This window comes from Plodia interpunctella, chromosome 1 (assembly GCF_027563975.2).
Source record: "Plodia interpunctella isolate USDA-ARS_2022_Savannah chromosome 1, ilPloInte3.2, whole genome shotgun sequence".
NCBI lineage: Eukaryota > Metazoa > Arthropoda > Insecta > Lepidoptera > Pyralidae > Plodia > Plodia interpunctella.
The window spans coordinates 7,273,021-7,297,615 of NC_071294.1; the positions used below are offsets into that span (position 1 = coordinate 7,273,021).

The window sequence follows — 24,595 nt, forward strand, 5'->3', positions numbered from 1 at the left end:
AAGTCTAGTAGGTACAAATAAAATTTTAATCCATTGTATTATTGGCTTCAAATTAATAAATCATTTAGACTAATTTGTAAACAAATACTTCAGAATTATAATGTAAATTACCACTGTTACGTTCCTCAAATACTCATTTGTTTTTCAAACGGAGATTTTTTTATCTTAGCCTATTGGCATTTGATCGCTACTTCGATTTTTACTCCTTAACTAGAGGTAATATGGCGACAGTCTCAAGGACTGCACAGCCAAAAGAACACAAAAAGAAGCGCAAAAGGGCTATGGGACCTAACCACGGTTTCGGTTGTAACTCGCAAAAATAGCCAGAGCAATAGCATTTTGAGTAATAGGTATACCACCTTATTGCTCAAAATTTCTGAAGGGCTTATGCAAAATAGACGACAAATAATAATGGATAGTTAAAACACATAATGGATTTTAGAAAGAAACAATAAGTATAACAGTATAACCTATAATATTTTAGTAACTTTAAAATTCCTAGAAAAATAATTGCTAACCACTTATTAATTATTCGACAAACGACTTGCAATTGATTGTGAATTTTTTATTAGTAATAAGTATATGAATTAGTATAAGATATCTGAGAAGTACCATTAAGTATTAATTTGAGATACTGTAAATACGTTAAAAAATTTTCCGGCCGGGTTGTCAAGTTAAGGATATCGCCGTAATCTTTTTCACACGCATAGCGTCACATCGCGTCGTACAACACTCCATCGCTCAATAAGGACGTCGGATAAGCAAGGGCCCCGGGTTTCCACGTATTATGGTGCTAGGTCTGATTCAATCTGGGCAGAGGCCACTGGGTCAGCTATTTTTATGAGACGATGGTTCATAATTGAAAGGAGATGGCAATGTTCCCTTCACTTCTTATTCATGATATAGGTAAATATTCTGCATAAAATACAAATTTGAGGGTAGAGAGGTACTTTGTACCTGATATAGGTAACTATTAGATGCATAATAGCCTAAGCCCTTTTCTATCATATTCTATTTCTTATTCGTCTTTCTTCATTCTTCAGTTCGGTTCTAAGTACCGACCCCTGATACATATGTGGGTACAGCAATACTGCTAGTTCCACAATATGGTAAGACTGCTGCGGAGTAAGTACCTAAACTGTGGAGGTCTTCCAAAATTAATCACTTTTTGATATACCTATTGGTCATGTGATTAACGTATTCAATTTAATTTTGAAATAAAATATTACCTTTATGAGAAGAGATAAAACAATTTTATTTTAATTTAAAATTCCATCATGATTACGCCTACCTACGCCTTAGCCAAAAATCAATGAAACCTCAAAATTATGATCAAACGCTGAGCCAAGTTATATTTTCTAAGTGAAGGGTGGTCGCGTGCGTGTTCCCAAGGGCACAAGCGCGTGCGCCGAGTCCGTCATAATTGAGGGTTGTAGTGAGCACACTGCATTTCAGGGGCTTCCTTCCATACGCAAATCTTGATCGGATGCGATTGGAGAGCACCCATTTGGAAATTATGTGAAAGGAAATAGAAATCCGATCGAAAACAATATGTTTCCTTCTACATCACTGTTGAATATAAGTTTCATTTATTTTTTTGAAATTAGAAATAAGTTTTCGATTTGACTTATTGGAAAATAATCGATTTGATAGTTGTGCCATTTATTCATACTCTGGCATCATCTCAAATTATATAGGTACTATAGGTAGAAAAACTTAAATAGGCACCTATTACACTACGTTCTATAGGTGTATACTTATTGATCTATGAACACATAAATCTATAATTATAGATAAGACAGCTTGCGTAAAAAGAGGATTACATGTGAACGTGAGAATTTTTGTTAGAAAATTAAAGTCGTTAAATTTTTCTCCGTCGTGAGGCCTTAGCTTTTCGATGATTAACGGTCGATACGGTTACGATAACGGTTGAAAATTTAGAAATTTATTTTCAAGAAAATCTGTCAATAGCCCAAGTTGTGATAAAAAAATATATTTTTTTTATATCGAACTTTGTCCCGACTCTATGTCAAGCGTCTTTGAAAATACGTCAGTACTCCATCTATCCAGTATTGATAATGATGTTTGCAAAATAGGTTCAAAGTGCCGTTTTCTATAGTTTATCGAACAACATTTGAAGTTTTGATAATAGGTATGTAAAAATCTTCAGTTAATATTGACAGATACTTCCAAGTAACTTACGTCAGTTGAATTCTCAATCACGATAACCCTTATCGTTATAACCAATGGTGAACTTTAAAAAATGAAATGACGTCTTTAAAACTAACTAGAAGCTTATCTTAAGCACACTTTACGCGGATAAGCCTACTCCAAAATAAATACTAGTTTAAATTCGATATTTATCACAATTAGAAATAATAATGGCGTAACTACTTGAATGAATGAACGAGATAATAAAGTAAAAAAAAAAATATAACAACAAACTGAGATAGTCCATCAAGTCATACTGTTTGTGTGTCTAAAATAAAGAATGAGATCTTTTACTGGAACTATCTTGTATGCACAAAATATCAGAATCAATACAAAAAAAAAATTAACTAACTATCCCTTACCGAAATTGTTTAACAGCTCGAACGCGATAGTTTTTAATTTTGAAAAGTAAGTATTATTTGTAATAGTCATGGTATGGAAATATTATTTCAGACTCAACAATAGGAATAACATTCGGGTTTATTTATACTCTACGATTTTCACGTCATAATTTCACTTGAATTCTTAATATCAATGAGTTATCATAATAAAGGAGTTTTCAAAGAAATCGATGAAATTTTATTGTTAACTTGGACACAAATGATAATAAGTAGAAACTCGTTGTAACACGTTAAAAAATCCCGCACGTGATAAATAGGTAGTTATCAGATTTCGTTTTTGTTAGGTAATTACCCTGATAATATGACATTTCGAAGGAAGTAAAGTTTTGTTATCTGTGTTTAATTATGTATATGACCGGATGCCGGACGGATCCAAACTAGAATAACTTTTTATGATTGAATTTGTATGAAAATTTTTGGATTGTAGAAGTCTGTCTACGCTAACGACGTCGCGGATAAACAGTTAGTTAAAAATATAGGCAAAACGTACACTAGCTTTCATCTATAATCTAAGAACATTTTGTAAATATCAAATAAGAGTTTTGCTAAATAATTTCACAAGTACTTTTGACATTAACACTCAAATTTGAAAATGGATAGGCCAGGTAGATCAAAGAAAATTTTATGAATCAGATAATATTTACCTTATCAGTATTCCATGATAAGTCAGTGTTCTCACATTTGAGCGATACAAATTGTCCCACAATACTATTTGGTCTCCCTAAGGCCCGACGCGTGCCGCTGGGCCCCAGTGTCGGGTTACTATGGGAAACTGATGTCCTAGTACCAGGCCTATGCCCTTTGATAAACGTTTTGCTATTGTAAATTGTAATCATGAAGTAATCTCTTATATGGATGATTTGGTACAATTCACTTGAATGTAGTCTACGCTTATTGAAACCAGTGAATAGATCCTACTGCTGTGAATATAAAGTACAAAATTATTTAAAATTATAATAATATTAGCACCCAAGAACGCAAAAAAAATCACAATCTCATTAAACCCAATTTTGTGATATTTAGTAAAACAGCTCGGATAACTACATTAAAGAAATGGTGATTTACCCAATGCAATAGAGTTTAATAGAAAAATCCCCTTTAACACAGTGTCAATATTTTTTTAAGTTAATTTAGTTCATTGACTGTGTACAAGTATATGTACCTACCATTACTACTTTACACTATAACTTTATTAACATTTTTTTAGTTTGTATATATTCAATGAAACAAAATAATACAGCAATATCACAAAGTTTATAGTTTAAACCCAATTTAAACCTAACAGAATGATTATGAATCATTGATGCGCTACATGCTGGCTCGTTGGCTATCCCGCCTGCTGGAAAACGGCGCTTTAATTCGATAATGTCAGCCTTATCTGATTATAACGGAACCCAAAAATTATATCATTCTGTAATTAGGTTAAAACGCAATTTGGAGATGCGCCGCGGGCGGCACGCGGCTCCGCCGAAACTCTTTTATGGAGCCCTGACAATGGGGTGTCATCGATGGGGGCTGTAGCCCCGGAGACCGGAGATATTACGACTGTCACAAAACGACCTTGCTCTTCTACTTATTTTGTTTAAGAACGTAACATAAAAATAACTTTAGAATACTGAACCGAAAATTGGACCAGCTATCGTGACTGAATTAAATGTGTTTGCCTAGCAAAGTTTTGTTTAATGCTGTGACCAGGCGACTTGGCTAATCTGGCAGTGAAGGCGTTTGTTCGTCTGACTCAGTCCATGAAGCTTTTAAATATATTATTTAGATGAACCTATGTGTTTCTATGAGAACAATTAAAGACATTTATAACAAATCAAACATGGAGCAATTAGCTTTCGATTCAAGTCGATTGAAGTAGTTTAGATAGATACTGCAACTTATAACGTTTCACTAAATTAATCACTATATTGGAAATTGTAAGTTCAAATTTGGAACACCTGTCCAAAATGCAAACGCATAAAATATGCAAGTCAATTTATTTACAAAATTATATTTATTTAACCATAAAAATCAGAACCAGTGTATCCGCCATGGTCCCCTTGAAAGCCGAAGTCACCCCACTTATTAAAATTAATAAGTGGGCCCTCCGGCCATAATGATCGCGCTATGTCAATATGATATATTTGGCAAACAAGTTAACCAGAAACCGGCTGGAGGAAAGTTTGCGGGTTTCGCCTACCAAACTAAAATACTACCTAATTAAGTTACCACCAATACTTACTCTCAAAAATATATAAATATTCTATTGTACTTATTTTTTTATTTCATTCAAATCGGAATTATGAACTTACCTAGAAAATTAGCTACCTGTCTGACAATTCAATTGATAGATTTTTTTTCCATAGTTTGGCGAATCATTAGGAATATAAATAAGTTATTAAACTATAAAAGTACACCTATACAGGCAAATTAATATATTTTAATAGTTTTTGGATGGATACTGTTTTATTGGGTACTCATTGTTTAAAAAAATGTACCTACAAGAGTGAAAATACTCATACTTGATCAACCACAACAAGGGCTTTTATTAGATAGTTATAAATAAAGTTTATTAATTAAACAAACAAAAGAATTATATGTTTAATCTCACGGTCCTTCTAATAATTACCTACAAACCCTGACGCTTTGTTGATTAAAATACTACAATTAATATGTGACCACTTGAAGAAAATCTTTTTAGAGATTTGTTTTATCGACTTTGATCTAGTATTTACCTACCTCTACCAGCCCTATCCGAGGGTGGTTTTACGAGTGTAAGGGTCCAGTGTTTGCCGAATAAATATTTTCAATGAGCGTTCTCAAATGTATTTTGCCTTTTAATTTATAATGATATATTTATGAATTATAACAGTGACAAACATATTGTGTAATGTTAACAAGAAATTATTTTTAGATAAGAAATAATAATTATTTAACAGTGTTATGTATCTTTGTAATATATTAATAAATAATTATATGGTTGGTTTGAGATTCGAGTTTCAGGTTTAGTCGGAGTCCGATTTCATTCGAGATTTGATTCAAAAAGACTGTGAAAGGCGATTAAAAAGTTAATTTCTGGTAAATACAAAACAAAGCGAGCAAGCCCGATACGAGACGTCGTTGGTACTAAGGACGTAAGGACCGAGAATCAGGTTTCATTTGGAATTCAAGTTCCATTATTATTTTTCTGTGAACACGTTTTTGCGGTTTAATGAGGTGATTTAAAAAGAAAGTGCTGCAAGCGTGACGTCGCCCCCGGCGCAAGCGCAGCTCTCGACGCGATTCCCTCAGTGGCTGTGGGTCAGAGTGAGAGACCTTTGACTCTGCAATATTGGTTAAACTAAAATCAACTTTAAATCCAATAGAGCAAAATTTATATTAAATTACTTTTACATTAAACGATAACATAAGCCACGCATAATGTTAACTCTTCGCTCATTTCATTAAAGTAGAATTTGGGTTAGCCATTTTTTAAGCAAAAAATCGGAATAAAGTGTTCGATGTATGGCTGTAATTGAAGATCAGGTGCATGCCGTCCGCTCCGCTTAACATTTAGTTCTGCTCCCTGGCAAAATAACTGCTCGCATTTTTGCATTTATCGCATTAAATTTTGATACTGAACCTACGATTTGTCTTTTGTTTTTGTTTATTCGTGGATTTCCATGAGGAAACAAAAACTAAAACTTTATTCAACATACATATCTGAGTTAGATATCTAACAATACGATATATTATTTATGTAGGTATATAAATACCTCAGAAACAGAAAGCAAGTTGTTCACGATCAAAGTCAAGGCGATGCATGAAGGAAGTGTTTATCGAGTAGTAGTTTTTGCTCAATTTAGCATGTCGAATGCAACCAGTAAAAAAGTTGTTCAGCAATCTCAATTAAGGTTAATAAATTAGTGGAATATTTGTGCTAGATACAATGGAGAATGAAAATATGAGTCTATTCAAATCACAAATATACACTTCACGATAATAAAGTAATGCGGTGTAGCATGACCTGGTGTTGCTTCCGGATTCTGAGCAGCAATTTCTGCTGAGAATATAATGAAGATGTGTCAATCTACACTTGTTTAGAAGTCTAGAGATTGACACATCTATATTGTGACATCCTTTGTCCTTTGCAGTCGTAATATTAACATCACTTTGCGCACTCGTTTGCTTCACTGCTATGTCTGGCCCCTTGTACTATATAGATGTGAGACTTGGACCGTTAAAGAAGATCTCAGAAGGCGCATTGAAGCGTTTGAGATGTGGACTTATAGGCGTATGCTCTCTATTAGCTGGACCGAGAAAGTGATCAATGACAGAGTCTTACAGCAAATTGGCCAAGAACGCATACTCATGTCCACTGTAAAACGTCGTAAAGTCTCGTATTTGGGTCATGTTCTTAGGTATCAACAATACAACCTTCTACAACTAATAATGATGGGTAAAGTCGCTGCGAAGAGAAAGGTTGCGGAACATCCGAGGATGGACCGGGATAGCGAGCGCAGCTGAGCTGTTCTGCCGAGCTAAGGACAAGAAGGACTCCACCATGCTAATCGCTGACCTTCACTAGTTGGAGAGGCACCCATAGAAGAAGAATTGTGACATCAATGAGACAGATGTCTTTATACTGATTGATTTTATTTTTAGTTGTAGTTTCATTACGAACCACCCTATCGATTGGCTAAACTCAGGGAAATGGATCAGGTTCAAGGAAATCTGGATGGAATGATGAAACAGTTAATTTAGTAACTGAGTATGTCCATCTGTATTGAAATGAAATAGGGAATGTCAAATACAAATATGTTGTATATTGCATTCATTAAAATTTCAATATGCCTTGCCTCATCATTGACATTTGGTAAGACATCCAACGAACCAGTTGATTTTTTAAAACTAATTTGTAAAAAACATATTATAGAACAGAACTGAAGATGTTATTAAGGTCAGCAGCAGTGGTCACTATGTAGTAGGTAATTATATAATAATAGACAACAATCAAAATGCCCTTGTGCTGCTTATGACAGCACTTGGTCGCGTGCGCCGCCGTGCATCCCCGCCGTGGTTCATTATGCTAAGGCTATCAAGTTTTATCTTCCATGATAAGCAAGTTCACAAATGAGCAGGACGACTATCCCTTACGGAGTAGACAAAACCATGTATTCAACTCGAAAGCCACTTTTATCTGGGCGACGGTCTTATTTCTTAAAAGTGATATTTTTATAACAATGTCAGTTATCATCTGTGTATACTCTGACGAATACATATTTTAAATATTATATATACCATTGTTTTAACACGATTTAAAGCTTCGATTTCATATTACAAAGAATGTAACATGTAACAAATTTAATATTGTGCATTAGATAAAAATCATACTCGTACGTTTTTCGCGAAACCCTTCTACATTATTGTCCAACACTAAAAATAATGTTTACAACATTCTCATTTTTTACAGACAACTGGTTTTAATCCAAATGTCGTCCAGTGTAGGTCTTATTGGTGGAACTGGGATTCTGAAATAGTGAACAGTTAACACAGCTATTTGCTGTAACTTGTATATATTTTTCCCTCCTCCAGTCCTCTCTCCTCAGTCCTAGGCCAGTATAGCATTCATATAATTTATTCGCTAACCAAGTATTACAAAGATCTTGAAATTGTTCTTCTATATACCTACTACCGAGATAGCAATTGTGTAGGAAAGAAGTGGAAGTGGTTTCTTTTCTGTTCACAGCTCATGAGAAAATTGACTGAGGAAATCGATTGAGACACTTCCAGGAAAAAATTTCATAGTACGCTTGTATTTGTAATTTTTTTTCAAAACCATCAATTTGTTTAATGTTCTGCTGAAAGTGTACGGAACACTTCTGTAAACCTGACTCGCAATGGCTAGTAGTGTGTTATTATATTCATATAGCAGCTGAGCTAAATCATGAGCTAGAACATTGAAGACGTGCCTAGGACGGACGCAGATTTCCATGTCAAAGTTACTGTCACGGACGTTCATACATAACAATGTAGGAGCCTAATCAACGGTAGCATTAATCAACTCTATTGCATTATAATCATACACATTTGCTGATTCCATGTTCTTTTGCAAATTACATGGAAAATTTATTTATTTTTTATTAGGTTGCTTTGAGTACTAAGTAATTAGATAGATATGATAATATATGGGTATTGTTGTTATTGAAAAAACACCACAGCATGCCACTTTGCTTTAAGGCTTCGAAAAAAAACGACGCTGTGGCGGTGCAGAGAAAACTGCCGGCCTTTGATTGAAAGGTCATAAGTTCGAATCCTACTAAATTTATGTAGTAGCAAACATCGTGAGGAAACCTGATTAATTGGTTAAGGTAGTTGGTATTTTACTAGTCATTGCGGATGGCTTAAAGTATCTTGATTAAAAATCGGACACTAGAAATAACACACTCGGTAAGAAAAAAAATTGCGGACAAAGAAAATGGGATAGATATAGAGGCGGTATTTTGATGCGTAGTGCGTAGCATACTAGTAGTATTTTGATGTGTAGTGCGTAGCATACTAGTAGTATTTTGATGCGTAGTGCGTAGCATACTAGTGCGTAGCACATACACGCGCACCATTGCACTTACTTACACAATACTAACACCTCGCATTACGCATTAGGTTCAGTAAATAGAAACTCAACCCTAATTTGATATTTCGTTACGTATTTATTTTTTCTTTTTACCGTCTTTAGTGACGTTTTTGCCGTACTTCAGTGATCTTGAATCTTAACGGCTTTCTGTATTTTCATCAAGGTAAATTTCTTGACTTTTTAATTACCACTAGAGCTAGGTTTTAATTTCCGGGCCTTGAATTACGTGTCACTGTCAGTAATTCAAGGCCTAAAATTAGCTGTAAACAATACAGCAAAACAGGAGTATATTGTAGATCTACCTGACTAGACATTTTTTGTTCCATAAAATCCCAACGAAAGTGTGTTTGTTTATTTTTTGCATATCTATGCTTCTTTATATACGCGGGCGATGCTGTGTGCCATTGATCATTTATCGGAATATTATTTTATTTGAACCAGAAAAAATTTAAAGATAAATTTAAAGCTTTACTTTTACCTGTATGCTATGTTTCCTGTATGTAAATATTAATGTAATTACTGTTAAGTATATTATGATTTGAACCACGACTTCACCCACGTCCATTAGACCTAACGGACCTTAACATGGAATCAGGCTTCCGTGATAAAATAGTCGATTTGGGATCAAACCTCAAACCCATTGTAAATCAGGATGGGTCAGCTGGTCATTCGAATGGGCGCGTGTCTGAAGCCCTGCCAGGGCCCGGGGCTTCGCGTGACGTCATCGCATCTGTCTGACAGATGGCGGCGCCCCCGACCATCTAGATAATATCGCACACACGCCAACACTTTTGGGGAATTCAAAATCGTGTAAGTTTAATGTTCTGGTGATAATCAACGTTGCGAAGTGATTCACTTCAATTAACTTTTAATATTGACTTTTAAATTAAATCATTGATTTAGCGCTTAAGCGCCTTTGAAAAATTTGAAAATGATTGAAAACTTCCATCGGGTATGTATTGTATATCCTACTAATATTATAAATGCGAAAGTTTGTGAGGATGCGTGTGTGTATTCGTGTATATAAAATGAATTCGTATATATACTTTAAACGAATACACACATACATCCTCACAAACCCTACCTATGTGTTAACATAGCGTATGTTTTATCCCGAAATTCCCACGAGAGCGAGGCTCCATGATGCAGCTAGTTGTGAATATATTTGATTGATTGAACAATTTGTTACTAATTCATAAATACAGTTGTCTGTTTATTATGGACTCAGGTAAAAAACAAATACGTATGAGTATATTGAATGTTATGATATATAATATTGCGTCTTACCTAAATAAATTATAGAAACAAAAAATGTTTCCTATCACGAAACGTTTATGAATTGTTTAAAAAAATAATAATTCTTCAGATCAATAAAAAGAAGCAATTAGAATTACCTACAATCGATAGGTCAATTTTAGTTAAGATAATTTAAATACTATACATTTGACTTGTTGAGCGCGCAACCTAACAAGTAGAAGAGAATACAGTCAACTGCACGTCATATTAACTTGTATTTAGCTCTATGCACCTAGAATAAGGGAGAAGTTTTATACATTGACGTAGTGTTGAGTGTACTACAATCCCCCTATTGTTTTACGAGGAACAATGGTAATCACGGAGCATCATCACACGGTAAATGATTTGATGTTAGCTAACTAAACCAGCCATATGCCGTCACTATTATAATTAACGTAAACCGGTAATTAGATCGACAGCAACTTTGTATTGTAGTAGGTAGATAATAATAGATTAATGTCACTTTCTATAACAGAGATCCTTGTTAAGAAAAGATTTTTTAGGATCGCCTTTTTAAATACGCTGAGAAAACATAAATGAAAATGTGTAATAGACAAACTGTTCAAGTACTATAGTAACTTAAATATTTACGTTGTACAATTTTTTATGTTGTGAGTAATAAATAATCAATATTGTGGATTTATAAATAAATAAATATTTTCTAGAATTTCAACTGAGAAATCCAAAGCTATGAAAAATGTACTCGTTGATATATCGTACATTTCCCAATTAAAAAATTAAATGTATTCAGAGACTACTGTTGATATAAATATCCTTAATTTTACGTGTTTTTAATTTAAAAAATCTCGTCATAAAGCCTGACCTGAAGCTATAATAGGTACATTGTTCTCTTATTTTCCACGAATAAGAGAACAATGTACCTATTATATAAATATGATATTTTTCCACGTTCATTCGTGACAGTAATCTGTTCTTTCAACATCTAATAATTTCTTAACATGTAAAAACACACTCCTATCTTCTATCTAAACATCCTGAATAAATAATGTTGTTATCGAAAGTAGGAGGTGCCCAATAATGTATATGGTATCTATTTATATACAACAATATGTATTTTTCAAAAAAATATGCATTTGCGTTGAATCCATAATAGATATTAATAAGTACTTATTCGTGGTCCTTTAACCTTTCTATTATTTGTCTAATGGTTATACTGGTTTTACATTTTGGTATATTGTTTTTTGTATTATAGCTGTTGAGAGTTCACTTACATAATTATATTTGTTTTTCGCTTTCAAAAACACCCACAGTAAATCGTACAAAATAACATTTGAAACGGTATTATATCAAAATTATCTTTGACGTAGATATATTTCTAGCACAGCTTGTTAGCAAATAATGATGAACAACCGAATACTGTCAAAATTTTGCGTTGACGTCACAGGGTTTAACAGGAACAAACAATACAAAATACGAGGGTGATTGACACTTGGCGTAATAAAAGCAAATAAGAAGCATTAGTTTTATGTTTATATTTTTTGAGCACGTGCAGTTTTTTTCGAGAAAATTATTAAGTATTTCGAACTGACTTTTTCTGTAAGAGCCAGGCCCCATTGCTGCTTCGCATCGTGCTGCTCCTTTGTGCTCCTTTGTTATCCATAGGTTTTGACATTGACGTGCGTCTACGTATATCGAACTCCATACAACTCTCCATACAATTTCTGCGTTGTCCGTCAACGGATATCAAAACAACGGAACACGGCCATGGTGCCGTACTCTAACACTTATTTCGCATGAGTTATGGATATGAAAACAGCTGAAAAAAATTGATCGATCTTTTGGCAGGATTTATATATTTATTATTAGTATAGACTAATGTGTGACCAGTTTCTACAGAGGCTTGCTAGTTTTTTTTCGTTGTGTAAGAGTTACACGTAATGTTAGAGTAAGCAAGCACATATGTTTTGTTCTTTATCGTAAAGAACATAACGAAAATGGACTCACAAGATCGATCAACACTTTGAAAACACCATTAACCAAATGAAAACTACATCAGTGTCTACAATATTGTTCATTTGCTATAAGAAATAAATACTGACATACCTTTATCATCAATAAGACCTTTGGGACAAAAATATGATTAAGCAATATTAAATGAATAAATTTTAGGAATCAAGAAATTTCATTATACATTAAAAATCCATTTATCATTAGAAAGTACCAATTTAAAACATCTATTTTTGTTTCGTGATGAAACTATTTTGAATACTTTAGAATAAAATCTAAAAGTACATAGATATGTTTAACTTTAATACGTATTCTTTATGAGATCATATTACTAAACCTACAGTCGCTTTGTTATTGAACACCATGAAAATTGTATTCAACAAATGTGCTGCAAAAACCTGGTTTTCCTTATACCGCAGAAGAAAAATGTGTTATGGGGGCTACGTGAAAACAATGAAGTTTCGCGAAGCCAGAGGTTGATTCAGTAGTCTATCGTGGAATCTCAGTCGAGAACTCTGCGGTGGACGGTAATTGAATTTGGTAAACAATTCGTTTTCCGTACGTAGGTACGGAGCTTCCAACACACGTATGGTGTGCACCTGCTCGAATTTATTTATGGAGAAACATATTACATTGCCACTACCCTCGAATGCCTGAGAATAATGAGAACTTATTCAACTGTGATTTGAATTAAAATTGTTTGATTAAATCAGTGTTCAACAAAATACAGCTTTATCATTCATTAGCAAAAAAGATAATCGGAAAAAAATATAGCGGTTAGCGGAATTTCCATTTTCTCTCACCATTTTCATAAGCTACCATTTACACGAGGTAAGTAAAAGTGTAAACTGTTAATCTGATATCGCAATCATCCCTGTCAAAACGTAGGCGCGTGTGCATAACTTTTTAGCCGCGAGAAAAAACAATAGAACAATCTCTCACCAGTATCAGTTTCACTTCACCCACTTTTCACCCGAACCCGGCCGGACCCAGGGTGAATTGAATCGGGGATCCATTTCGCCTCGGGCCCATATTAGTGTAACATTTGATTCGAATGAGGCCAGTTTAAACATTTTATATATTTGTTATTTGTGTATACGTTTTGATAGTGAAAAGTAAATCAAAAACATGATTTATGTAATCAATGCAATGTATTGATTACATAAATCATGTTTTTGATCTGCTTATTTATTAAGAATCTAGTTAAAAATAAAAACCCATGAGTCCGATCATCGAAAACAAATGACTGATCTGAATGAAAGTGAAATTAGGCAGATAAGTAAGGCAATACCGTTTTTTCGCAAATAACAAAAAAAACTCGTATACACTCGAACAGACGGTATTACAGAAATAAAATTTTATCATGGCCTCTGTTTTACTTACATTACACATGGATCCTTTTCCCAAAGTCAGCTGATCTGATTATTACAAATAAGTCAGCTGATTTGTAATAATCAGATCAGCTGACTTATTTGGGAATTTTTTATATACATATAACAACTAAATATATATAATAATTGTCTAAATATAAATAAATCTTTTCAAATAAAAATATAGGTACATTATTTATTTGATATCATTTTACAAAAGGTCAAAATAAATTATTTTTAACACACAGAGTATTAAAACAAAGTCTGTTTAGCGCAGTTGGTATTTACATTCAGCCGGAGGGGGTCATTACCAAACTCCATTACACTTTTTGTGCCGAGTGTTTTGGCTGCGTAACAAGGGTGCAAACGACCCGCCAAACGAATGACACTCTCTACCATAGCTCTCAACATCCTCCGTTTTTTATCGCCATAAAGATGGCTCGGTTTCGTGCTGGGATATTTTTTATACAGGATGCCTTCATTTGTTGTCCAGTTATTTACCTATAGTTATTTGCTGGGGAATAACTAAAATCCTAATCCTAACTAATATTATAAATACGAAAGTAAGTTTGTTTGCTTCTTTATTTCTTGGTTTGTTACCACTTCACGCTCTATCTACTCAACCAATCTTCTTGAAAAATTTCCTTAACTCCATGTTAACGCGGGCGAAGCCGCGGGCAAAAGCTAGTATTATATAAACGTAAGTACATGGTGCAGGTGTACCTATTGATATTTTGTAGGGCTCGTCTAAACCCGATCCTAAAATATCACAAGGCCTAGGTTGTGTATCGGTTACTTATAACTTCTTTTTTTTTCTTCAAATTTGCCTGCTGAAGAGGTGATGCATTTTATTCTTAATTAAATCACAAGTTATTATTCAAAATCACAAGTGATAAAGGTAAACACCACGCAAGTGAATATTTTATGTAATGAAATGAAGTGAAAAGCAAATGGAGGTTCGACGACCCGCCAACGATGCCACCATCTCGATTAACTGGATGGGAGTAATTTAATGAGTCTGTGAGAATCAGCTTAATCGCGCATTATTCTTTTAATATGTAACTTTTTCTCCAAATTAAGAGTGCAAATGTAAGTAAACATCATGCGATACCTTTCATGCGATTACATAATTTCTGAATTCTTGGTATGCTGTATAATATTATTAAATGCGATTGGATAGATATTAATAAGATTTACTATGATTTTTCAAGCTATTTGACTAAGTGATCGCATAACATTTACATGCCCTAATACATTTGAATGCAGCATTCAGGGAATTATCATCAATCTTGGAGGGGGTAGTGTAGAGCGAGCACGGAACGATAATGCGTCCAACATATGGCGTCGTCAACAATTCCACTATGGCTCGGATACCCTACGGTACCCTATGACGTTACGCCTGGCTGACACCGAATGGGTCCAAGTGACCCGCACGGCCTTACACACGGTCACATTGCTCCTAAATAGAGGTCCGATCAAACTTCAAGTGGACACCAGCTTTGAAAATGTCTTTGTTCGCCTCTCTTTGTATTCGTTACAATTTATTCAATGCGACAAGTTGAGTGCCGATCATGGCTAGCGGTAGAGCACTTGTGATGCCGAATGAATTTAATATTTATTCCATTTACAAATTGCATACTTATTTACCCGCATCTTCTGCAATCTGCATATTTTTTGTGCAGAATGCAAATTAATGAATGTTTAACTCTAATTTTTAATATTTTATTTTTATTTAACATTATTTTTCTTATAATGAGACAGATGACTGCATCGAATTAAAATATAGACACACGTCTGTAGAGTTTACCTAATGCCAAATTGCTGGCTCGATAGTGCTTATTCATTTTATAGCCGTATAAATATCAATGGGTAAACATGCAGAATGTATAAACATGCAAGTCGGTGCTCTGAGGGTGGCGTGCTAAGTGCCGGGAGGCCACATGTCGCTCTCGTCGCGCTAATCTCCAGGATTTGCCATCCAATGTCCCTCCTATAGCCATCTCTTTCTCTCTTCACATCCAACAATGCATCTGTTTCATGCGATTCATTGAATATTATTGCTCTATGGGGATTTTGAAAATATGGAGTCGTTTAGCGAAAGCCGTACATTGTATCCGTCGTGTGGAATTATTCATACACAGCCCGTTGCATTTATCACTTAATGGTATTAGCTATTAGACCGTTTAATCGCTCGATTTGCGACTTTATAGTCCGGATTTAATTCTACATAACTTTATAGCTAATGCAAGCTCTTATGACACGTATTTCAAGTTACCAATAAAGAAAAGTAACAATTTTGTTCATTTACATGTGCTAGAACTACAGACGAACAAATATGATGAAATTGGAACAGTTTTTTATGATTCTACGAATACGAACGTTGTTATAATTTCTACCTATTTTGATTAAAGACCACACCCCTCGAGGCTACCGATTCTTTTAAGGATTAGGTACATGTAATAAAAATAACACATACACTTCATTCTGATAGTGACTAATATTATTTTGTAGAAATTACTAATAAATATCTGTATACCTGGAGATATACAATAAGGAATAAGAAAATTGAGTAGAAGAAAATACGAAATAGTTTCTCTTAACAGGGTTGGGTTGATATCAGTACAATAAAAAAAAAAGAAAAAAAAATCATTGTTTAAATCAGAAATCAATTCGCGTGAATATCTTTATGACGTCGGTGCTGACAGCAAGCGAATCACTACGCACATGGTGCTTCGGAAAGTTAAAATACAAACAAACATTTTTGCATCAATTTGAAGCCGTGGACTTTACTAACTGGTAATAAAGTTGATAATGATGGATAGGAGCGGAATAATCGGATTGATTGTATAGAAAATGCGTTGTAGGGTTGTCATTGCTTCTCTGGCAACCCTAAAATCATTCCAACTTGTCTGCCGGGCGAGCGGACAGGTTAACTTTTGTTGTTCTACAAAAGCAGCATTACACGCCAATTGTTGGCACAAATGTTCGATATTACAAAGCATTTTGTGTTTGCCGGCAATTATTTTAAGTATATGTACTATGTTCTCCAATAGTAGTAAATTAAAAAATATAATATTTTGTTTTTACAATGTTTACAACGTTCCGAGGCTGCTAAAAATACGTTTAAGTTTCAAAATGCAATATTAATTTTTTTATATTCTTTCAAACACGATTACAATCTCAATTAAGTCACCTTTAAAACACCTATAATAGCAGAATAATAGGACTTTGTCAAAAACATCGATTTATCCGTTTATCATAGGCATTCACTTGTAGTCGAACCTATAACACTCATACCCAGAGTGCCAACTGAAAAATATATCATACCTAATGACTGCTTATTTACAGAAAAAGACTATTACTTACTTACATATTTTTTAAATTATAGATTCTGTGTTTATATACAGAATCTACACTACAATTTAAAAAATGTATATTATACAGCAAAAAAACTATATATATATATGTATACTCTTTTTATTTCATAAATCAACAAAACATCGTACATTTTCGTTTTCCATTTTATATTTTTACGTGAATTCGTCTGGCAGTATTGACTTTTCACATCAACAAAGGGAATGTAAAAATATTTCTTTAGTGAGCTGTAAGTCAATAGAGTTGAGACAGTGCCCTCGAGGTGGCTGCGCTGGTTTCAGCGAGGGGCCGCGTCAGGGACGGGGGGGTACTCTTCTTGATTACAGAACCACCCCACACCCCCTGTACTTACCTACCTTGCACATACAGTAACGAACCCCAATGAAATATAACTTTTTGTTATGTACTTTTATGGAAGTTGACAATAGTCGACACGTTTTGTTTATATCTATTAATTAAAAGTATGTAATAAAAAAGTAATTTATAAAAGAAGATAAAACATTTCGTACAATGAAATAAATATATATTTTGCACTATTAATTTTAGGAAAGGAAATAAATAGGTTAAACAAAAGAAAAGATAAAAACTACCCACCTTTTGAATGTATTTACTATTTAGTTGTATCCCACTTCTGAAATTCGGTATTTTGGCACGAATCTATATTCCCAAATTTATATCTGTTGGTAATTGATGCTAGTATTGTTTAAGTAATAAATTAAAGCTGTAGCTAAAAAATCACTTTAATTCGCATTACATTTAATTTCATTACAGTATTTTTTTGGACCTAAGTACTTAGTTATTTAAGTTATTAGTGATTTTCAGTTTTAATATTGTATATAAGTTTTCCTGTAAATTTTAAAAGTTATATTGATTAAAGATAAAGTAAATTTTAGTTATGAAACGCTAATACAAAAATATATGGAGCAGGTAATAAGTTGTTTTGAACTGAGACTTGGTCTCAGGTGGCCAAGCACAGCGGCGGCCGGGCCGAGATTGTACTTACGCATCAAAGATGCACGATTCTGCGCCCTGGAGCTCGTAAAAATACATATTCTAGCGGAAGGGCGCCCGCTTTTAATACCAGCCCTGGGTAATGAGCAGCCGGGGGTCGGGGTCTTCTTAATTTGCTCTTTAACGGCCCATTCAGGTAACTGTCTTTATTAATTGTGAAAGGAACAGCTAAGCTCTTTAGAGTTCGAAGTCGCTAGAGGTTTCAATAACTGAATAAGGATACTAAAATAGAGCGGAGACCGAATTTGGAAACTATCGAAAGCCATGTGATTTATTCACAAATATATTTAATATCAGCGACATCGTCAGCCCTTGGCCAAATAATTTTGTCAACTTAGAAGTAGAAATAATTAAATGCTCTGGTATTTGTTCCGTATTTTATTTAAATTCATACAAATACCATTCAGCTGTAATTCCTAATTACTGCAATCAAAATATTAGCCAGCAAAAGTTAAGGGACGAGTAGAGGTAATTACCTCCGCATCCGTGCGCCACAATAAACACGCACCACGCGACGCACCCACTGTTTTGATATGAATTTATTGGGGAATACTGATTAAGATAAAAAATTAAGCCCTTTTGACAAGGGTGCGCTTGAGCCGGGTAGTTTACCGGTCACTAAGTAGCTATGGGCTATATATAATATCTTCTATGCGCCTGGACTTACCTTATGATGATAATGATGATATATGTACTACCACCATCATCCATTTCAATATCCCCACTGTTGGGGTACAATGACTTAAAATCGCTGTGAGTATAGTTATAATATACAAAACTCGTAAATATTTTAATTAAAGCATGTTATAGAAATTATTTGTTGGTCATGTTCATGTCATCATCATATAAGTCGTTTCGGATTCAGATAGGTTGGATCCGATTTTTAGATTCATTTTTATATTCATATATTTATTATAGTTATTTTCTATTAAATTCATGCATTGTCAATACGAATAACAACCCCAAGCGAACGTAAAATGTCGGCGAGCATCTCTGATTGATTAAAGCACTAACAATGGATAAAGCTGATCACCGAGCTTTGAGAGAAGCCCTTTATTCTCGTGTAATCAAAGAAACCCTCTATTAAAATTGCCCACAAAATTATGACTTTCATTGTTCAGCGCATGAACAGAATATAAAGACTTAATATGAAATATTTTTTGTGTGATGTAATGACAAATGTTGGTAGATTAGTCCTATTTATATAGAAAATGTATTTTTTTGTTTTACAAAAGTATCTATTTTCTTTAATAGTCATTTTATTTATGACAATGGCTTGGATTTAGTAAATACTACGGAGTACCTACTAATTCCATGGTCAATAGTTCTGGTTATGAAGTTTCACATTTTTTGCTGAAAGTGAAAATATTTTTTTTCTTTCAATTAGGTAAAATTAGGTACATTTTAATCTTTAAAATAAATTTAACAAGGTGGTTTGGTGGCCGCTGCAGCGGTCGAAACGTTTTGAATCGTTTTTATAGAGTACCTATGCATTTTTTTATAATGGTTGTTGCATATAATTAAATTATTTTATAAAGTACTTATATACCATAAAAATATGTTTGTCTACTGTCTACTAATGTGTTTGAAATACTTACCAACTTCCACAGAATGGAAAAAATACCGGCAAATCATAGTTATTAATAAACGTTTAATCACACATTTTTAAACCTGCGTTTTATATACGTACTTTAATAACACAATAAAATCTTATAAAAAAATTTATGTAATTAAATCAATAAAGCTATAAACTCGATGACCATGAGATTAGAATTCTATTTAAATAGTAAATCGCACTGAATAATATGGTAGCTCAATGTCAGGTGGGCTATGTACAGTCAAAAGCACTTCAAGCTTACCAAATTCGTAGCAAAATCGCCTTTATTACATCTGTAAAGAATTGAATGTGATGTAGCTTGACAAGTAGTAGAATGTAGAACTTGTGAGGGGTTAGAGTCGACAGATGGCGCCCCCTGGTGAGCGGATGATGAGCCGTAAGCTCCCGGACTGTAACGACTTGTAGCCGCTACGCTGAGCCATTTGTTTTATACTGCTAGTTAGATATTTCGTTATTGATATCATTAATAAGTAACATAAAATACATTTATTTAACTGTACATTGTTTCATAATTAGAAAACTATATAGGTAGACCTATACCGCCTTATTTAAGTCTAAAATACAGACCATTCAGGGCTGATTAGCATATGAGTTAAACTTGATTACATCATCCACCCTGAATGAAAAATACTAGTAACTTAAAAACGTCATATCTACAAATATACGTCTACAGTTTTTTATAATGTGTGTTTTATAATGTGTTTAGGAAGAAACTTTAATTTTTTATAATAACACTGTTAATTTTAATATTTTAACAATTATATATAAGATGATGAAATTTAATACGTACCTTGAGAGTAAGTTTGTATTGTTGCGCCTGATGCAAACACTATATATAACTTATATAATCGAATTTGTATCACGTATTGACGTGCAATGCCCGAAATCAAAAAAGTAGAAAAGTGTATGTATGCTATTCTCGCATAGCATATGTTTGGTCGTAGCACTTTCTGTAGAGCCTCTACGGGCCGTTTTTACGATTGATATACGTAGAATACTTAATTATCGCTATTCTCTCTTCACCAGCATATTTTAGGTATTTTATTTATTTATAAAAGAACTACTATGATTGCCATTTATTCCTGCCAGTTACACTCGACTTAAACTGTATGGCAGTAGTTGGTCAGTTCCTTGACTAGCTGTCATTTATTTGGTTAAAAGTTTTAGTCCCGGATCTTACCCAGTCAATAGCTACCAAGATAACAGAAACGATCTACTACCGTTTTACACAGTAGCACTCGAAAGTGATAAATATATGATTTGTCCTCATATTAGTAAATTAAAAGCTTTACCTGCCTTTTCACACGCCACGTAATGGAGACCGGAAGGAGTCGATTCGGCACGCACGCGCCGCCACACGGCCTACTTCCGGTACCAACCGTAACATAATAGGAGACATCTCCAATCTTCTTCCTACTACTGCACTCGAAACTATGATGTTATCGATCGTGTTGATAATTTAAGTTCTCTCACACCATTTTAGCCGACTTTATGAATATACCTAATAGTTTTCTCTATCATATTCATATATAATATCCCCACTAGTATACCGAGTAGTTTAACGGTTGAACTAGTGTAGTAGTAGGTTATCGTAAAAGCAATTTACAGAAGAAGCCGTAGGCGACATCTTATATTTTCATTTAATTTTAGATTTAAATAATTGCAAGACCAGGAAAAATTACTCATTTTTATTTCATGGTATCAATTTATAAGTAACAATTTTGTATATTTAACAAAACAACAATAATAAGTAGTGCATTTACCAACGAACATAGTATTTTAGCAGTCCATTCTGCCCTAAGTCATGCCGCAGTCTCACGCTTCAAGTAGGTGGCAAATTCCCATTGCGATTGTTTGCCGATACGCATATTTCTGATTGTTATAAAATAACAAAGCAATATTGTTCGATGTAATACAGTTTAGTTGAATAATAACCAGACATGTGGCCGGCGCCGCCGCCGCCGGCAAAGCACTCCCTAAAAGCGTAATCATACCTTTGAAATAATAGGGGTTCCACTTTTATGAAAATGGTATTACTTGATCATGTAGTCGTGATTATTTAGCGATTAATGATAACATGATATCCGTAGAAATATTTCGTAATATTTACTGTTTACTGTTTTATTATATGTATTGATTTATTGTTATCAATCAATAAATAAATTGATACATATAATAATACAGTAAAAATTTTTTGTGCATTTACTATATTTACAAAAAAAATATTTAGGCGATTAAGATAGAGTAAGAATTTAAAAAAATATCTTTCTGTTTATACACGCATGTCTAATCTCCGGAATTACTAGACAGATTTGGATATTTTTTTATGTTGTTGTAAAGCTATGAAGACAGTACAACACATAAGGTAAGTATATATATTTTTATAAAATTGGAACAGCTTATGTCTTACTCTAAAGACACCAAAAGTGGTTCAGACTGAAAATCATTTTCTATTGAGGTATAAAAATTGAAGATCTGGAACATCTGATGTGAAACACAAAGATACCAGCTACACTATAACGGTTAAAGTTGTTTAGCGTAATAACTAATTTTACTTATTTCATAGTTTATGATTATGATTTATGATACACAAGGTCCTGTACGTGGTGTAAGTCGGTAAAAGTTAAGGCTTAATTTTAAATGATGATGGATCACATTATACTTAACGTTTATAAAATGAGTATCTTATTGGCCGACTGACCTTGCTAACTATAATAGCAAATGGTTTGTTTTTTTATTACATAAAGGCTTTATAGTGTACTTTCACTGTCTATTTATATCCTGAAATCATGATGAGTTGAGGACACAACAAATAAACACGAACCACAATAAAATTGTAAATAGAATTTTGGCATGTAGTTGTCCCCTTGAATAATATCACTACAAATTATCCGACTTCCACGTGTCGTACGAGGCGATTAAGGGATATAGGTAAAGCTTTGAATTGACAGGCAACAATAGCATTCCCAGTATATAAGAACTACCCAGTTGCTTATTAATTATTTAATGTAAAAACAATACTCTCGCAACAAACATGCTTTTGTGATGACTATCGGTATAACAGGTGGACGTGTAAAAATAAGTACGACAATTTACTAAGTGCAGTGTTATCGATGTAATAGGCGTCGGCTCTTGTCTCGTGTTAAAAAAATAAAAGAGCCGATCACTATACTGAGCACTTGGAAAGAGCACTTAACTTGATTACTCGAAGCCCTACTAGGTGTCCCTATGAAAATAAAGGCTAGGACGGACTGGCCGCGTGGCGATGTGCTCCACCAAAACCCTGGCACGTGTACACCGCGTGATAATTATAACCTGCATGAACATAAGTCACACATTTTACAGTAGCGTGAGTGTGGAACGCCCTAACTTTGTTCGTTTTGCGAACATTAAAAGTTGGATAGGGAATTCTTTGAGGAAATATGTATAACACTAATTCACACTATACCTTTGCGTGATTTTATTAGTATCTAAATAAAAATCTATACAGTAAGTATAAAATATCGGAGTATAAAATAGTACTCAATGATTACATACATATTGTTTACGTTTTGTTTCTACCATTTATGTTTATTTTAGTTTTATGGATTGTTTATTTTCTAATAAATATAATGTTTTTTTTAAATACTATTTGATCCAATATTTAAAATAAGTTGAGAAGTGTAACTGCGCCGAGGAAATTTACATATTATCGGCCAGCATAAGGAAATGTTGACTTTAGATAAACTTACCTTCTAAGGCTTTATTCCTAGCCAGAAGCGCCAATAGCACGTCGGGCGGCGGCGGGTCCAGCGTATGCGAAACGTCAAGACTCGCATCCAAGGGTCTCTCTCGCCGCACCTCGCAATCGGTCATCACTCCTCCGTACACTGTATACATCGACCACTAATGAAAAACACTGCAAATATCCAACTCCAAGAACTAACATAGCGCATCGACGTGAACAACAGAGTCTCCGGAGCACCTGGTCATAGTTCCGGAATGTTGCGCCGCGTCGCTTGCACCGAGCCCGGACGCCGCGACGTCCGGCCCGGTCCCACGTGGCGGCGCCGCCCACGCCCGCCCCTCGCCGCCGCAGCCGCCCTCCCACCTCCCATTGAGAAGTCATTTTTCACCCCCTGAATCTGATAAACCCCCTGGCCCTGCGCGGGGCTCCCCCGCCCCGAACTAATTTGCCAGAGTCGTACGACACACCCCCGGTGCTTACATCCATCTACAATATTACTCCAGCACGTTATCCCGTTCGCGGGGGCACTTCGTTTCTACTCATCTGGTATCGCTGTGAAGAAAGGGAGAACTGAAATTATAGACGCATCAATGAATCCTTCAAGGACTTCGCTAATGAATAGTTCGTATTAAATTATAAGTATTTGTATAATAAGACCTGTTTTATTTAAAAAAACTATATACATTTCTATGACAGATTTGATCGACGGTCGAAATTAGAAAAAATGAAGTGTCACTATATTGCGGCAATGTCATATAAAGAGTAATTTATATTTTAGTTCTTTGTCTACCATGCTTAGTTGTTCAACATTTCCTTTTCAAAATATAAATACAGCTGAATGTGAGCTCTATAAACCAGATAATGTTTTCAAAAGATTCAAAGTTGTGGAGTTTCCAATATCTTTTGTTGGCTTATCCACCACTCAATACCTTGATGTGGAGGTAAATCTTAATAATTCTGCATATCTTAAAACGACGTGCAATGGACAATTATTGGTGAGATTCATATTCATACAAACGT

General features: G+C 34.3%; 2 protein-coding genes across 7 annotated transcripts in view; one reads left to right on the forward strand and one right to left on the reverse strand.

Moving 5' to 3' along the window:
* Lim3 overlaps nucleotides 1-23,826 on the reverse strand; it is a 34,729-nt gene extending 10,903 nt beyond the window's left edge. Inside the window, exons 1-2 of one of the 2 annotated variants that reach the window (XM_053749247.1) lie at nucleotides 23,580-23,826; nucleotides 12,571-12,588 (exon numbers count right to left, since the gene is read on the reverse strand). In XM_053749247.1, coding sequence (XP_053605222.1) covers nucleotides 12,571-12,588; nucleotides 23,580-23,727 — 166 coding nt within the window. In that variant the 5' untranslated portion in view covers nucleotides 23,728-23,826. The remainder of the gene's footprint in view (nucleotides 1-12,570; nucleotides 12,589-23,579) is intronic. The other variant, XM_053749264.1, reaches the window with a different exon arrangement.
* Nucleotides 1-24,595, forward strand: part of LOC128672171 (cilia and flagella-associated protein 47-like) — a 36,137-nt gene that overhangs the window by 5,516 nt on the left and 6,026 nt on the right. Inside the window, exon 1 of one of the 5 annotated variants that reach the window (XM_053749131.1) lies at nucleotides 24,178-24,196. The exons of 2 other annotated variants lie outside the window; for them this stretch is intronic. Coding sequence is in view for 1 of the 3 variants with exons in the window: in XM_053749120.2 (XP_053605095.1) it covers nucleotides 24,367-24,570 (204 nt within the window). In the remaining 2 variants the exon portion in view is untranslated. Of the gene's footprint in view, nucleotides 1-24,177; nucleotides 24,197-24,259; nucleotides 24,571-24,595 lie in introns of those variants that run through there. 2 more of the 5 variants (XM_053749120.2, XM_053749127.1) reach the window with 2 other exon arrangements.